At 38.7% G+C, this 18,567-nt stretch overlaps 2 protein-coding genes across 2 annotated transcripts in view; one reads left to right on the top strand and one right to left on the bottom strand.

Annotated features, from left to right (window-relative positions):
- Window positions 1-200: 200 nt before the first annotated feature.
- The window catches only part of LOC138334976 (mannosyl-oligosaccharide glucosidase-like), a 69,880-nt gene continuing 51,513 nt past the window's right edge, over window positions 201-18,567 (bottom strand). Inside the window, exon 3 of the transcript XR_011210214.1 lies at window positions 201-324. The gene's annotated coding sequence lies outside the window, so the exon portion shown is untranslated. The remainder of the gene's footprint in view (window positions 325-18,567) is intronic.
- On the top strand, window positions 1,202-18,423 carry LOC138334974 (biorientation of chromosomes in cell division protein 1-like 1). Its single transcript, XM_069283852.1, has 13 exons — window positions 1,202-1,569; window positions 1,740-1,864; window positions 4,568-4,776; window positions 5,172-5,950; window positions 6,586-6,841; window positions 7,345-7,790; window positions 8,416-8,575; window positions 8,928-9,090; window positions 9,819-10,096; window positions 11,167-11,461; window positions 11,944-12,030; window positions 14,764-15,276; window positions 16,213-18,423. The coding sequence occupies exons 1-13, from the start codon at window positions 1,438-1,440 to the stop codon at window positions 17,243-17,245; spliced, it is 4,476 nt and encodes a 1,491-aa protein (XP_069139953.1). The 5' UTR covers window positions 1,202-1,437; the 3' UTR covers window positions 17,246-18,423.

The following is an 18,567-nucleotide window of genomic DNA, read 5'->3' as shown; positions in this document are numbered from 1 at the left end:
ATGGCTAAGATGAGGTTACAACACCAAAAATATGCAAGATTTCCTGTCTAATGTACGATAACAGCGGAGATTCATTTCGCTGTTTTGTCGTTTGGCGCAGTGATAGTCAACTACCGCGCGGCATTCAGGACGACGGCGGGAAACATAAAACGACTCGCGTTATGAAAATTAACATTTTATTTATTCTAATTAAACAGTTATGAAGGCGATGATAAGTTTGCTAGTAAACGTATAGTTAATAACTTCTGCGACCCTACAAAATTATTGATCTCGTTTTACATTCCTATTTTAAAAATCAAAAGCCGTTTCGGAAAGGTAGTGGCCCTTTAAATACACAAGTTGAAAATCTGGCATAAAGACCAAAATCATCCTCTACACTCCAGGGGTTCCGATCACTTACGATCTCTTCACCCCTGGACTATCTCATAGTAAAATCAGAGGCAACAGAACAGAACAGGTAATTTACTTTTAACGCGTTAAAAGAATGTTTAATGCGTTAAATGTTAACGCGTTAAATTATCTCGTTTCTGACATGAACGGCCTTTCATAATTTAGTCCTTTGATGTACATTAAAAGAGACGTAGATCTATAACGGAACACTGTTGTCGACTGCGTGGCTTTGAAGTTGGGCGTCGCTCTCTGCATAGTCTTCAAAGGAAATCTTTGCTGGCCTGTAATTGGTCAAATGTTTTCCATTGAACTGCCTCCAATTTAACTATGAGATAGTCCAAGGGCATAGAGATCGTAAGTGATCGGAACCCTTGAAGTATCGAGGTTGGACCAAAATATGATAGATGACCAGTGATAAATATTTCGGATTATGGAGATGTGTACTCTTTGTGCATGTGGACGATGTCTTTTTTAGGGTTCATTAATGAAGGTCGGCGAAGGTCACTCATTTGGACAAAGTATATAGATATATATGTAGATGTGTGAACCGACTATAACGATAACATGCTTTACTTTAAACCTGGTGTTGACAGGTATTAAATTTGTAACAAGTCTTTGAACAACTTGCTTTCGAACGCTTTTTATTAGAAACAGCGTAAACCATACATGTACTGAAATAACATCACAAATTTAAGCTTTATAAAGTTTTTGAATTCCTGACATATGTTTTACGCTTTCATATCTTAATTTCCATTTTGATCCTTTTTATTTATTTAGTGCCTCCATGTTGATGAAACTGGGATCGGGTCACCGTTTTCCTATTGTTTTCCCGACTGTAGCCAGAACAATCGCGATTGTGGCCAGATATAACAGAGTTGCGTCCCCTGTCATCAATACAGCATAATCGAATGCGCCTAATATTGTAACCGGAACCAAAATGGCGTCCTCCATTGGACGTGAACAATGTCCTGCTAAGATGCGCGTTTTTCACACAATTGAGATTCATTTTTAAAAGTGAACCCCGGGGGTTGTGTAACCTCGTCAACAATGTCGACGAAGAAAACTGGAAACGATACTGAAGCTGACCCAAAGGTCGTACGTGACATCCTCGACAAGCTAAAATCAGAAGGACTCTTTGATCAGTTTCGTAAAGAATGCTTGGCCGATGTTGACACAAAGGTATACATCCTATATACTTAATAAATTGCGGCAGTATATCGTGTTTATGTTGGAATTTTATACATTTATGGCAAAACTATTTGTACAATGTCGCTGTTATTTAGGTAATGTGCAAATAATGTTTGGCTTTTGATTATTCTAATGACAGTAAATTATATTGTTTATTTCAGCCTGCCTTCCAGAATCTGCGACAAAGAGTAGAGGGTTATGTATCACGCTTCTTGACACGCCAAGTATGGAGTCCAAACCTCAACAAGAACCATCTCAGAGACAGCTTGCGACGCCAGATCAACCAGTAGTTATCCAAAACAATTAGATACAGTAGTAATATAATTTTAGACAAAGCCTATCTGAGAGCACAGCAGTTAATCCATTATTTCGTTTGTTGTTTTTTAACTGTCACTAAATTGAAATATACTATGTAAATAAAATATTCAAATAATTGCGAAAAAATTAAAAATATGAAAAATAATTAATTGCATCCCAAAAAAATTCTGTGACACTATATATCTTATATTCTGTATTTGCATATTACAGAGTTATCTACCCTTGCGGGTAGGTATCGATTGTGACGTCACATGTTTGTGAGCGTAATGTCATTCATTTCGGCGAAAACGACATGAATTGCGCTCACAAAATAATGACGTAACAATCGATACCTACCCACAAGGGAACTAACTCTGTAACATGCAAAGACGGAATAGTTTGAAGTAATGATCGTGCATGCACCAAAGGCTAAATAAATTATTTTATGTTAGTTTTTGTGTTAATTAGGCATATATATACAGTTAGTTTTTGTGTTAATTAGGCATATATATACAGTATAGATTCCAGAGCTTTGCAGACAGTCTCCATAATGCACACTAGAACGTTATGAGATGATTGTCATCAAAGTTCTGGTATCTATATATAGACCATAGATTCCATCATCCTCAATACTCCAGGAGTTACTATTACTGATGTTATATACAACCATGGACTATTTCATAGTAAAACTGAATGCAGTTCATGAGAAAAAATCGGGCCTGCAAAGACTTCCTTTGAAGACTACAGAGAGAGTGATGCCCAACTTCGAAGCCACACAGTCAACCACAGTGTACTTTTATACTATTCTTTTGATGCACATTAAAGGACTAAATTACCTGTTCTGTTCTCTTGTCTCCAGTTTTACTATGAGATAGTCAAGGGGTGGATATAACGTCAGTAATAGTAACCCATGGAATATTGAGGATGACATTCAATAGGAAAACAGTTTAATGCTTATATGTACATTATTAACTCAATTTTGGTGTCTTTGCATTACAATTGTTTAAGTTAGACTTGGAAAACCATTTATTAGTGTTGGGAATTGGTTGAAATTTCGTGGTCTGTCATCAGTTTTATTTAACCAATCAATGATGGATTAAAATTGATTATTTTATTCCTTGATGTCTAATATAAAAAAAAATCCTTCAAAGGCTTATGATCGCAAGGCCTCTTCTGTGCTGTCATGTTTAATGTCGCTTATTTTCTTCACAAATCATGCTCATCTGAACAAATTTTTATAGATATATATATATATAAAGATTTTAACAAGTTAGCTGTGATTTTTTTGCATGTTTTACTGATCAGCTAACTTCATACCATGGTTTATCATGGTCTCGTAAAATTCCGAAGAAACTCAATTACAGATTTCTTACTCGATTAATTGATCAAACACCTTGAACCAACGATACTCGACGAACTCGATTAATTGGAACACCACTACTATTTATCAACAAAGATGTCACCGCATCCTCCAAACAAATTTCAAGGACATTGACTTGTTAGAGGACAATATTAGAGAGCGTAGGGAACTCTTGTGATAGAGGTGTCTCGGTAACGTTATTCTATGTAAATCATCCAATATATGTAGAGTTGGAAAACTTTCTCGTAAACCGGAAACCGGAAGTCAAAACAAGATCCAGTGTTGCGCAAGACAGTATCCAAAGTCACACTCTCGTGTGATTACAAAATCTCACTCTTGCATGATTACAAATAAGTTATACTTTGAAAAATTTCAAAATGAAAACAATAGTGCAAGATTTACCTTCCAATTTATTCTTACCTGAATCTAACATTTACATTTGGTCCTAAATCTTAACTTAAAACCATTTGCTTCGGAATTTTCCGCCTGGTAACAGAGAATGACGTTGAGATATAATTTGTAGCTGCAGTTACGTACTTTGCAGAAAGTGAAAGTAGAAGTATCCCGTGTTCAATCTTGTTTATTGTTATAAATTCAATGCTAGTAATTCAGTAAAGCTATGATTATTATAATTAATAATTCTATAAATGGTTTCTAGCAGTACAGTTAGTCAGCTCACACAATAAGCAATAAGAACAAATGTCAACATCGATAAGGCTGATGGGTCAGGGGAGATTGCTCTTTCTCCTAATTTACCTGGCATATCTCTATCTAGTAACAGTAAAGAAAAATCAACACACAAAATTATGGATTAACTGCTGCTCTCTCAAATAGGCTTTGCTTAAAATTATATAATATTTATATTACCGAATCCAGTATTGATCATGGAGTGTATTGTTAAGCAAACTGATAAGATATGCATAACCATTTGACATTTAGTACATTTCACACTGATAATGGATAAGTAGTTGATTTGATGTTTAACAGGAGAGGAGAAAATGTATCGGCCAGACAGGGATTCTAATCCGGGACCCTCCAAACACTAGCCAAGTGCTCTACTGACTGAGCAACCTGGTCACCGTTGTAGACCAAGTCCAATCCCGCTACACTCCTCCCTCCTTTCTTGAAGTCTTCGCTCTCGAACACATATGAGGCCCTTTCAAACACCATGACCGTGGGTTATTTAGATGGGCACCAATTCTGTAACAGGAGATGAGAGAAAATGTATAGAACAGACCAGGATTCGAACCCGATGATCCACCCAGAACAATACCGCTACAGATGTTAGACTTCAAGGAGCTTTAAATTCCTTGTTTGTTGTGTGTGTTACAGGTCTGGAATGCTGGCCACAGGAGTAGAGAGAGTGATAGAACAGGTCGTCAACCCAAAGATCTTCCATGTGATAAAACCTAAGATTGATGAGGTGGCATGCAAGCATCTCAACATCGATCCTGTTCAGAGGAAGGAACGGATGGAGCAGAAGAAAAATCAACAGAAACAGAATTTACAAAGCCTCATGAGTCTAAGTGTTCCTCCTCCAGGTCAGTTTTAAATATGTTAGTAAAACAGATGGATGTGTTATTATCATTCACTATCAAGGAGAGATCTTATATAGGCATTGTCTTTTGTTCATTCCATTTTCAATTTAAGTGAAATAAAATTTTGTTGAAATTGAAATTATCATTCTCTCATTCTGTCATTGGTAAATATAAAAGGTTCAGTAAATAGCAGTAAGATAGGTCACCATCTCCCTGTCTCTATATCTTAGTAAAATAGACAGATGCTTTATTAGATTCTGTGTAAAGAGTTCATGTAACAGTTCTACCAGTTGAGACATTAGTTTTTGATGATGTATATCATAAAATTCCCTGAAGTTGTTGCTGTAAGTCTTGTGATGAATTAAATTTAGATGATATTTTGTTCAAATCTGTTTCAGATTTCCAACAGCAGCCTACCAGTCAGCAGCCGACTCCCCTCCTACCCCAGTCTGTTACACCGTTTGGTAGTCCCCCTATTATGGCTGGATTTCCACAGACCACCAACATGTGGCCTCTTCAGACCCCTCCCCAGCAGCAATCCTCAGTAGGCACCTACCCTCCAGGAATGATGAACTTCCCTATGGCCATGCCCATGCCTCTTCCATACGGAATGCCTCCACAGGCATTTCCATACATGCCAAATCCCTGGGGCGGGTTTGCCATGCCAAATATTTACACCAAACCTCCAGGCTTTGATACACCCTCCTCTGCCGGCAGTGACGCAACAGTGACTTCTAAAAACCCTCCGATTCCTGGCGTGCTTGGTCAGTTTGGTGCCAGTCCGGCTGTGGCACAGAGTCCACTAGCTATGTCCTCACCATCAGTTTCACTTAACGTTAGCATTGCTGACACACCTACGCCTCCAAAACCTAGTCTTCCACCCTTACCCCCAATTCCGAAAACTCCTCCACCCCCAGGGACAGAGGAAACCCCTACGATTCCTAAAGAAGCTCCTAAACCAGAAGTCAGTACATCTCTGTTTAAGGAAGAGAAAAATATCCTTGAGGATATACCTCTACCGGCCATGCCTCCGACTCCTAAAAAGAAGGAGGAAAAGCCTGTCAAGAAATCAGATACGGAGTCGGTGGTATCTGATATGAAGACCTCTGGTGACGAGAGTTCCCAGGATCTGACCATGTTTACCACTACAGACAGCGAGAGTATGGACACACAGTTTGTAAGTTTTCATCCAGGAAGTTGTCAGAATATTGTCTGTTTTTCCTTCTCTGTCTCTTTTTGTTTTTCACTTGGTTCACAAATAAATAAGTTGGTTTCATAAAATCTCAATCTTATTCACCCATGAAGACACCTTTGAACTCTTCTGTTTCCAAGTCTGGAACAGATCGTAATAAAATTCAAGGTGAAATGATTCTAATTATACTGTAAACGTCAAAAAAAAAACCCATTAACAGTCACCTTATTTCTCTGATTTCAAGACATTATGATGTCACAGTCAAAATGTCTTTTATAAAGATTCTGTTCAAAGAAAATGCAATAACTTTTTAATCTTGATCTTAAATTGATCTAAATTTGACTTGAAAATCACCTGCAGAACAAGTCTTGTATTTCAAATGTTTTTTGTTGGGTCAGTTTCAGGTGAAATTCATCAGAATAGCCTGAAGTTGACCAGAATTTCAAATCACAACAATAAATTGTATTCACATAGATATTTTTCAAGTCAATTTGACCTGAAATTCATGTTCAAGTGGATTTTAATTCAAGCAATTTTCAGGTGAAGTTGACTGAAGAGATTTTGCATGTCTTTATCAATTTCCAATGACTTTCTGAAATCGTAGACTTTGGTTCATTCAGACTTACAAGGAGGGTGACGATGCTAGTGGCCGGAACACAGCACAGTCCAAGGAGGAAGATGGAGAAGCCAAGCGTCCATATAAGTTTGAGTGGAATCGTGAAGTGGATGAAATGTCCGAATTATCAGTCAGTTCTGTTCACACTAGTGACCTGTCCCTGTTCAGTGAGGGTAGTTCCAGTAGTTTAATGAGCGACCTGTCTGATGATGACATACCTGCGCCATGCTATAGTCCACATCATGGTGACGAACACTCTGGTATGTCACAAACTATAAACATTGTTTTACTTCAAAGTAAGGGTATGATAGCTGAATTAGAATTAGTGGTTAAAGGTAGATCTACCAAACTTAAATACACCTGAGTTACACATTAATCATGCACATGTATCATTTGAGTCAAAGGTTCAGCAGAATTGACCAAACTATGATTATTTGGTATATACCTAGGTGATATATACACCAAGGTGATATAGACATTTCCTTAAAGGGAAGACAAGTCAAAGGTTCAGCAGGATTGACCAATCTATCATTATTTGGTATATACCTAGGTGATATATACACCAAGGTGATATAGACATTTCCTTAAAGGGAAGACAAGTCAAAGGTTCAGCAGAATATACCAATCTATAATTATTTGGTATATACCTAGGTGATATAGATATTTCCTTAAAGAGAAGACAAGTTTAGGTATACAAGCAGTAAGATCTATGTTCATCATATCTATTCAATACATGTACATTTTGTTGTTGCCTCTCTTTCAGATGAAGACCAGATGGATGTAGAAATGAAAGAAACCAAGACAGATACCAGTGACGTTGATGCTAAGCCATCTACACCAGTAAAGGTATCACCCGCTTCATCTCCCAGGCCAGTGGAGGAACAGACTACACCTTCTAAATCAAAACCAGAATCAGACATGGTTGTGTCTCAAACACCACCCACAGATACTTCAACAGAAGCAGTTACGGTCTCGCCAAAGGTCACAGAAACTGCAGATATTGCAGTACCACCAAAGACCACAGAAGCTTCTCTCCCAAAGGATAAAGAATCTCCCAAGGTCGTCGCTTCATCAAAGGTCACAGAGGCAGTCAAGGAAGTATCTCCAACAGTGGCAACACCTGGAAAGCCACGCCGACTTATATCCCTACAGTATAACTATAGTGACAGTGATGATGAGGAGACGAGAGAGGAGCGTAAGGCTAGAATTGTAAGTTACTCTCACAAGTTTTCATTTCTATCTACTAGTAAATTCCTGTCTAGCTGCAATGTTGTAGCTCTAAAGAATTTTAGACAGTTCATATCCTCCTGAGTTCCTTTCATTCAAGCCTATTATGTTTCATAGTGCTTTCATATTACATAGATTTCTTACAGAACTATTATATGATGTATTTGAAGTAATTGAATATTATCATCTATTTATACAATCTGATTAAGAAAACAGATTGCCTATTTATAATATCAATAGTGCTTGAAAAGCAGGAATGTTCATAAATATCTCAAAAGATTTCCTTTTGACCTGTAATCATTCTAGGTGTAACCTCTCGACATGCTGCTGTTACACCTTTCCACATGCTGTAATTTGCATTTCATTTTTCAGACAATTCTTTAAATATTGATGGTGTAAGTTTCTGTTGTTTTTTCCCCAAAATTACTAAAATTCACTTTCCATTTGAATATTGAATAATCATCAGAATCTGAAAAAATGTGAACTATCCTAAAATATAAAGTTAACAGAATATTGGTGTTACTTTCCAATTCATATAAATGTGAATATAGATATATTATGTTTGATACCCTGTATTTGTCATTATCTCCAAATTGTACTTCCGAAGGCACGCGAGAAGGAGGAGCGCTATGTACAGAGACTACAGAGGAGGGCTGAACTGGAGGCCCGACGGAAGGACAGAGAGGAAGAGAAGGCCAAACTACGAGAGGAGAGAAAGAAGTCTAAAGAAAGCAAAAAGGAAGAAGACACTGACAAAAGCTCACAAGGTAATAGAAATAATTTGTTGAAATGTCACAATACATATAAAAGACAATGTATATTTTATGCTCCTGCTCATGCCATAATATTTAACAGACGTTTCTTTCGAATCTGTTTCTTCAGTCATTGACTAATGATTATATACATATATGGGATTAGAAGAATCAGGACGATCCGGTATATAGCCATCATGATGTCTTGTCCTTTCATAAGCTTAGTTTCTCTTTACTACAAGCTTACCTGGCGATAGCATTCAGTCCACAATACAAATTGATTGAAAACACATGCAAAGACTAAAAAGCATGTTTGCAGTATTTCTTTGGTAGAAATGATCTGATTATGCATTGGTTTGTATTCCAGATGTTAGCAAAGAGGAAGCGGATGTCTCAGTGGACACAAAAATGCCTGAATCACCAGAAAAGAAAAGAAAGAAAACTAAAGCTGAGCTGAAAGAAGAACTCACCAAACAAAAGGTTCAGGAGAAAAAAGAAGCTCTTCGGCGACAGAGAACACGAACTAGGAGGTACATATTTGGCTTTGGTACCTAAGAGCTCATTAACTAGAAAATTTGTCTTTCTGCACGGATAGCAGAAATGTATCAAAATTTGTTCCAAATAATCTTCAAAGTACTAGAGAAAAACAAATATTAGTTCTTGATGCTATTACGTGATAGAATATCTTTACTCTCATGTCTGCTTAGATTTAACTATGGGAGAAAACTCAGGTAAGGTTACAAATGAGTTCAGATAGTATAAAGAAATTATCTCCCCTGTAGCACTTAATACAGTTACCTAATGGTACAAGATACTTTCTTTGTTTTGCTTTGCAAATTCCAATCCTTTTTTTAATATTTTTGAAAAGAATAAATATTACTCTAAGAAGATATAAAATCTCTCCACAAAGGGACAGATTTTATGATTTTGTCTTACAAGTTCTGTGAATGTTTGAAGTCTTCTAACATAGCACCAGTCAAAACATATATTAGGACCGTAGTGACCATGTGGTTAAGGTACTATTCTGACGTTCTAGCTCTTCAACTCAGGGTTGTGAGTTCAAAACCCATTTGGGCGGTTACCAGGTACTGAACATAAGGTCAGTATCTTTTCTCTGGTCATTCTAGTTTTACTCCACTACCGAAACCTGGCACATCCTAAAATGACCAGGGCTGTTAAAAGTATGTTAACTAGAAATAAAGAAACTGTATAATTCAAATCCATCTGATGTGAAGATTGAATGTTTTGGTTGTGATAGGTATACCTCTGATGAGTTCACTTCTATCTATACGGAGAAAAAACAGCCATTCTCCAGTCAGAGTTACGAAGAATTGGTTGTCGAAGAAATGGCGGTGGAGGAGACAGTAGAAACCGTGGAAACAGATTTTACCATTGGGATGATGGTTGATATCACTCCTGATATAGACCTGACTCAGGGACAGGAAGTGACATCACAAGGACAGGAAGTGACGTCTCAAGGACAGGAAGTGATGTCTCAAGGAGAGGAAGCTGGAAGAAAAACAAATACAGATACAGGTTTGTTGATCAAATGATCTTCAATTTTCATAAAGGACTGTCTTTTGATAATTTGCTATGAAACTCTCCTCTATGAGAATGTTTTAGGAAAGTTAATATGGTATTTATTCTAAGGTTAACAATAAACAAGTCATTATCCTTTCAATAATGAAGAGGTCCACAAAACTTGATTATCAATCTTGGAAAATTTACGATTACGGGAATGTTTATGAAATGACATACAGGGTGTCCCAAAAAACATGTCCCGACTTTGACGGGTAATAAATTTTGCAATACTAAACTTTTATTGAAAATTCAAAATGATTTGGAAAGCAGGAGAATCCACATTTAACTTAATTGGGTACAAATGTACAGATTACATTGTCATTATGTGTGATGACGTCATAATTGAAATGATGACGTCATCGATGATGTCACATTTTGATGACTTTTTAGCACCATGAAGATTCAGGCTGAAGTTATTAAAATCTACAATACAGTCGGAAAATCCCCTACTTTAGTAAACGAAACTTTATGAAAATGTCACCCAGGTATGCTGTCCATCTCAAGGAAGCAGATTTACAGAATTGTGAGGTGGTGAGGTATTTCAGGGACAGAATTCATCATGTCATCGAAAAGAAGGGTGGACATATCATGCCCTATCTTTAATCGAAAGTTATTGATTTTCTGAACAAATCTTAAAAATAGCGAAATATGACTTTTTCTTGATTTTCAATGTAAGTATTAACAAAAAGATATTTGTCCACGTTGTTGTGTATCGTTGTACAGAACAGATCACTATCTTTCTAATGATAAATAGATCTAATTCCTCTGTCTATCAAAACATTTTTTATAAAGCGTCAAACTCAGACATGTTTTTTGGGACACCCTGTACTTTCAAGAAAACTGTTATCAATTCAAAATTATATTGAATTATTTTACCTGAGCAAACTAAACCTATGTTTATATTGGGCAAATTGAGGAGTTGTATTAATAGTGTTAACCAATTTGAGCTTAGAAGAAGATGCACATTACAGGTCCATTTTACCTTTTGTTTGATAATGATCAATTTTCCTCTGACCTCATTACAGTGGACCTCGAGGAAAGCTTTGAATCACCAGCCACACCCACTCAGGATGAGACAGCCAATGAAAACCAGATCGCTGTGAATCAGGACACCACCTCAATACCGATATTTGAGGTTGTGACCTCCAGCGCTGTGAGTCTAAGCCAGTCTGTCCACCAGACAAGGTCTCGGAGCAAAATCAGTGATGATATTGTCAGTTCTTCATCTGGATGTGCAGCTAGTCCTACTAGTGACCTTTCTGATAAATCCGACAATGTACGGCGCTCCGGGAAACGGAAAAGAAGTGACAGTGGCCAAAGGTAAAGTGGTCTATAGTTCAACCATCATTTACAGATATGCATCCTGTCTACCTTGTTCACCATTTCTATACCCGTCTATGAGGAGATCCCATGGCAACATTTTAATGTCATGTTGATGATTCAGTATTCAAATTGTAAATAATTTAAAGCTTTCCTCAATTGATTTACCAGGTATTTAGGCACTGATGTTCACAAGTGGTTTTCTTAGATTTCCTCTGAATCTGTAATGTTACTTACCAGGTAATCCGTTGTGTGGAAATAGAAATGTTTACATTAATGAATACATTTATTCGCAATGAAGAGTTGCTCAGTATGTTCCCCTTTTGTAATTAGGTTTTATACAATAATTTGCAGAAACATTTGAATTTGGGGTCAAATTCTCTTGTGAAATAACACGAAAATTGGTGAAAATAAAGTTGCTTACATTACTTAATCCTGATTGTTGTCAAGTATAAAAATATGTAAAACTGATTCTTTCACAGGCAATCGAGTGTTGACACAGATACAAGAGGCAAACGTGGCCGTGCCCACTGTTCTCCTTCTCAGTCTGAGGACATGCCTAGCAACAAGTAAGTCACATGTCATATTTGTCATTAGTTTAATCACTTTATAAAAGCTTTCCTCTGTTTCCAAGGAATGTTCTTCGTGTTGATTGACTCGGGCGTATATTGTACGTATCAAATTTGAGTCATATAATGCTTCAGTATGAGTTGGTCTTTCATCCTGTCAACGTTTTACTTTACAGGTAGCTGTGTAAACTGGCTGAAGTTCAATTTAATTGAGATATATAAATTCTTTGAAAAGGAACAAAGTTTCTAGAAACATTCATTTTGGTTTTTAGCTGTGAGCTTATGTCATGGCGCGGCGTCCGGCGTCCGTCGTCCGGCATCCGGCATCCGGCGTTGTATAAATTTTGGCTCTGGCCCCCCGCGGGCAGGAGGGGCAGGGCCCAATAGGGGAAATAGAGGTAAATCATTTAAATGGCTACTAGTCATAGAGTTCTGAATGGAATGTAACCAAATTTGGCCACAGACATCCTTGTGGGAAGGGGAACAGAACTTGTATAAATTTTGGCTCTGGTCCCCCGGGGCCAGGAGGGGCGGGGCCCAATAGGGGAAATAGAGGTAAATCCTATAAATCACTACTTGTCCTAGAGTTCTGCATGGATTGTAACCAAATTTGGCCACAAACATCCTTGGGGGAAGGGGAACAGAACTTGGATAAATTTTGGCTCTGGCCACCCGGGGGCAGGAGGGGTGGGGCCCAATAGGGGAAATAGAGGTAAATCCTTTAAATCGCTACTAGTCATAGAGTTCTACATGGATTATAACCAAATTTGGCCACAAACATCCTTGGGGAAAGGGGAACAGAACTTGTATAAATTTTGGCTCTGGCCACCCGGGGGCAGGAGGGGTGGGGCCCAATAGGGGAAATAGAGGTAAATCCTTTAAATCGCTACTAGTCATAGAGTTCTGAATGGATTGTAACCAAATTTGGCCGCAAACATCCATGGGGGAGGGGGAACAGAACTTGTATAAATTTTGGCTCTGGCCACCTGGGGGCAGGAGGGGTGGGGCCCAATAGGGGAAATAGAGGTAAATCCTTTAAATCGCTACTAGTCATAGAGTTCTGAATGGAATGTAACAAAATTTGGCCACAAACATCCTTGGGGGAAGGGGAACAGAACTTGTATAAATTTTGGCTCTGGCCACCCGGGGGCAGGAGGGGTGGGGCCCAATAGGGGAAATAGAGGTAAATCATTTAAATGGCTACTAGTCATAGAGTTCTGAATGGAATGTAACCAAATTTGGCCACAGACATCCTTGTGGGAAGGGGAACAGAACTTGTATAAATTTTGGCTCTGGTCCCCCGGGGGCAGGAGGGGCGGGGCCCAATAGGGGAAATAGAGGTAAATCCTATAAATCACTACTTGTCCTAGAGTTCTGCATGGATTGTAACCAAATTTGGCCACAAACATCCTTGGGGGAAGGGGAACAGAACTTGGATAAATTTTGGCTCTGGCCACCCGGGGGCAGGAGGGGTGGGGCCCAATAGGGGAAATAGAGGTAAATCCTTTAAATCGCTACTAGTCATAGAGTTCTACATGGATTATAACCAAATTTGGCCACAAACATCCTTGGGGAAAGGGGAACAGAACTTGTATAAATTTTGGCTCTGGCCACCCGGGGGCAGGAGGGGTGGGGCCCAATAGGGGAAATAGAGGTAAATCCTTTAAATCGCTACTAGTCATAGAGTTCTGAATGGATTGTAACCAAATTTGGCCACAAACATCCATGGGGGAGGGGGAACAGAACTTGTATAAATTTTGGCTCTGGCCACCCGCGGGCAGGAGGGGTGGGGCCCAATAGGGGAAATAGAGGTAAATCCTTTAAATCGCTACTAGTCATAGAGTTCTGAATGGATTGTAACCAAATTTGGCCACAAACATCCTTGGGGGAAGGGGAACAGAACTTGTATAAATTTTGGCTCTGGCCACCCGCGGGCAGGAGGGGTGGGGCCCAATAGGGGAAATAGAGGTAAATCCTTTAAATCGCTACTAGTCATAGAGTTCTGAATGGAATGTAACAAAATTTGGCCACAAACATCCTTGGGGGAAGGGGAACAGAACTTGTATAAATTTTGGCTCTGGCCACCCGGGGGCAGGAGGGGTGGGGCCCAATAGGGGAAATAGAGGTAAATCCTTTAAATCGCTACTAGTCATAGAGTTCTGAATGGAATGTAACAAAATTTGGCCACAAACATCCTTGGGGGAAGGGGAACAGAACTTGTATAAATTTTGGCTCTGGTCCCCAGGGGGCAGGAGAGGCGGGGCCCAATAGGGGAAATAGAGGTAAATCCTTTAAATCGCTACTAGTCATAGAGTTCTGCATTGATTGTAACCAAATTTGGCCACAAACATCCTTGGGGGAAGGGGGACAGAACTTGTATAAATTTTGGCTCTGACCCTCAGGGGGCAGGAGGGGTGGGGCCCAATAGGGGGTTTAGAGGTTAATATTAGAATTCCTTCAGAAAAGAAACAATGAACCTGTATTCAGAACATTACTTGGCATTTCAAACCAGGTGAGCGATACAGGCCCTCTGGGCCTCTTGTTTCTCTTTATCTCTACCAGTTAAGTGTAAGGCTTGTAAGTCAGAGGTCCCGAGTTTGATTCCAAGCATAGGCAGTAATTCATATTTTATATTAATCATGCACTTTGTAACAAAATGTTCAATCAAAGTGAATAGTACAGGTTCCTTTGTGGTGTAGCCATTTCATTAATCTTAATTTGTTGTATTTGTAGGTCCACAGACACAGAGAAGCCAAGTTCCAAGCGATACGATACGTCTGATCTTTACAAACCTCATCGCACCTACCGTAGCTCTAGACGCCATGCTTCATCACCAGTACAAGAGTCATCCAAATCTGATAAAATCAAGTCGTCACTGGACACTAGTCCCATCAGCTCACGGTCAACCTCACCTAACTCACTTATCGGACAGACCAGTCCTATATCCTCTTCATCAGCCTCGTTTTCATCCTCAGTGTCACACACAAAGTCAAAGTCAAGGTCAAGGTCAAATTCTTCATCTTCATCGGGGAGTCAACATTCAGGAAGTAGTCGTTCATCTGCCAAGAAATCAGTCTCGGGTTCCTCTTCATCGTCAGTAGATGAATTTGGACGGAGAAAACGAAAGAATCTGAAGATGCCAATTGACATGGTAGATTTCGGTGAGGCAGCAAGACTGGCAAAAAGTAGTCTGCTCAATGTTGACTTTGGTGAAGCCGAGCGCTGGGTACAGCAACAGGGCAAAAGGTAGGATATTTATCTTGACCTTAAATATCAAATTCAGTTTTACAAAATGTTTAATGGAGGAAGTCCCATCGATCCAGATTCAAGATGGTCGACCAGCAGCCATCTTGAATTTAGACAATTGAAGTCTGTTAACACTATTTCGCAGAAAGTACTAAATGAATCTTATGTAGGTTCCTATTGATACCTAGATATGCATATGATATCTTGGAAATGATCCAGATTCAATTGAAAGACTGTTAGTCAAAAGTTTTCTTTGAGTCTACACATTTAACCTTATAAAGATCCTGTTATTAGTTGTTTATTCGATTTTGAAGTCTTGATGTTTTACAGGGGTATTTAGGTCCTACTAACTTTCAGATTGACATTGACTGTTCATAGTGACAGAATACTGATACCTTGTGATATATTGACTTCAACATCAAGTTGGGTTTCACTATAAATGTGGTAATGTGGTATATATATTTAGATGTCTTTTTTTTTCATTTCAGAAATATTTTATTAACAATACAAATATACATAGATACAGAGTACATATATACATTATATTGTCAAAAGAATAAGACAACAGGCATATTGCCTATATTAGTCTTCTTCTGTTACTTCTGGCTAGGCTTGAAAGAAATATGGTATGTTTCACTCTATTACAAAAACATGGCATTACGTGTTTGGTATCGAACTCAGGAAAAAGGGATTTATGTTTATCGTGCAATTAAATGGATTATGCATTAATGCATTATAATTAAAAGAATAATTTCTACTCAAAAAAAAAAAAAAAAAAAAAATCTCAGCAACCAAATGAAGTTGATACATGTAATTAATAGAGTGAATGCAAAACACAAACATAAAGTTTGGTTTCACTATAAATGTGGTATATATACTTTAAGTTTATGGTAACTTGTATTTAGATGTCTTATTTCAATGTTCAATGTTTTACAGGTCTGGGCGTGCTCGAGGTAACCAGTCAAGATCTGGCCACCCAGGACGAGGGGGAGTCACCGGTAGGGGACAGTGGCATGGACCAGGGCCCTGGGGGTATCCAATGGAGGGACCACCAGGAACGTCTCCTCCTCAGAGTCCACAAAAACACTTTTACCCATTCGAGCGACAAATGTCTGTGGAACAGTCCAACTCACCACATTCGTCATTCACAAAAGAAGATTCACCTCCTCATGGATGGCAGGGTTCGTCACCACACCGCCGAGGACCCCGGCCCGAATCTCCTCCCTACCCCTACCCCTACAGGGGGCGGGATACTCCCCCAATTCCTGGCTATTCTAGACAAAGGTCAGAGTCTCCTGTGTATAGGTCAGGTTCACCAGCAGCCTATAGAGGTATGGACTCGCCTCCTCATTACAGATCTCCATCACCTCCTCCAAGGAGACCACACACACGGAGCAGAATGTCACAATCACCACCACCACGACCTATGGGCCACATTCCAAGACCAATTTCCCCAGATGACTGCATAGAGACTATTTCCAGTTCATCAGGTTCATTTGAAGATCCACCATCTCCAGTATCCCCCAGTCATCGTCCAGTACTTAGAGGCCGTCGTCCCCCTTCCCCAGCCCCAGTTAAGGGTCAAAGGTCACCGTCCCCACCCCTACATTTAGCTGCTAGAGGACCATCATCTCCACCTTCCCCTCCACCTTTGAGACAGGTCGGTAGAAGACCAAGGTCACCCTCTCCGCCACACCCTGCCCTTAGGGGACAAAGACCACCATCCCCTCCACCCCTGAGTAGAGGGCAAGTGTCTCCTCCAGTAAAAGAGGATGTGGTTCCGTCGACAAGATCACTGAGGAGTCAGCGTCCTCCCTCACCCCCGATGATGTCACAGCGACTACGCAATAAACATACAGCCCCTGACCGTTTCTCACCGCCGCCAATACAGAGGGAGACCAGACGACAGCGACCTCCTTCACCTCCACCACCCACACGATTCAGTGGGACGAAGAAAGCCAAACGCTGAAATATCTTAATATAGAGATATTAATTTTATATTGTGCTAGAGAGATTGTGATAGAAAGATATTTATGACCTTGCATAGTGTATAAATGTACAAAGTGTAAAGGAGAGATTTCATTACAAAGTGTAAAGGAGAGATTTCATTACAAAGTGTAAAGGGGAGATTTCATTACAAAGTGTAAAGGGGAGATTTCATCACAAGTGTAAAGGAGAGATTTCATCACAAAGTGTAAAGGAGAGATTTCATTACAAAGTGTAAAGGGGAGATTTCATTACAAAGTGTAAAGGGGAGATTTCATTACTAGTGTAAAGGAGAGATTTCATTACAAAGTGTAAAGGGGAGATTTCATTACAAAGTGTAAAGGGGAGATTTCATTACAAAGTGTAAAGGGGAGATTTCATTACTAGTGTAAAGGAGAGATTTCATCACAAAGTGTAAAGGAGAGATTTCATTACATGTGTAAAAAGAGAAATTTCATTACAAAGTGTAAAAGAGAAATTACATTAAAAAATGTAAAGGAGAGATTTCATTTCAAAGTGTAAAAGAGAGATTTCATTGCATAGTGTATAGAAGAGGTAGTGTAAATGAGAGATTTCATTACAAAGTGTAAGGAAGAAATTTCATTTCAAAGTGTAAAGGAGAGATTTCATTACAAAGTGTAAGGAAGAAATTTCATTTCAAAGTGTAAAGGAGAGATTTCATTACAAAGTGTAAAAGAAGATAATGTAAAGGAAAGATTTTATTGCAAAATGTAAATAAGAGATTTCACTACGAAGTGTAAAGAAGAGGATTCCATTATTAAGTGTGCAGTAGAAATTTTGATTCATTGCAATTACTAAAGGAAAGATTTACTGGGAACGATAATCTGATATTGTACTAGGAACTAGAGAGAAATATATGAGTGAAAAAAGAGCAAGTGCTGAACAACTCCTCTACCAATTATTTTCTTCTGCGCTACAAGGACTCTATCACTAGATCAAATTTTTTTTTGTCACTTCATGTTAAGAGAGAAAAAGGATCATGTTGTAAATAGAATCATAAAGTTGTCAATGATTATAGTGTTGTCATATCATGTCAGAGAAAGATTTGTCTATGTTACAGATAAATCATGCATTAAATTTTTTGTATGACCTTTGGTGTAGAATTTTGTGATAACAGCAATTAAAAGAGAATGTAAACTATATATACTCTCTGTAATTTCTATGCTTAGGTTTGGTTTGTTTTTGTTTTATGCCCTATGAACAGCTATAAGCATTTAAGGATGTGTAATGTTTTGGAGATATGGCAAAAGGAGATAGGGCTAAAATACATGGCGTGATAGAATG

The sequence above is a fragment of the Argopecten irradians genome, chromosome 11 (genome assembly GCF_041381155.1).
Source record: "Argopecten irradians isolate NY chromosome 11, Ai_NY, whole genome shotgun sequence".
NCBI classification, from domain to species: domain Eukaryota; kingdom Metazoa; phylum Mollusca; class Bivalvia; order Pectinida; family Pectinidae; genus Argopecten; species Argopecten irradians.
Note: the sequence above shows the minus strand (reverse complement) of the source record. Positions and strands in the feature narration are given on the sequence as shown.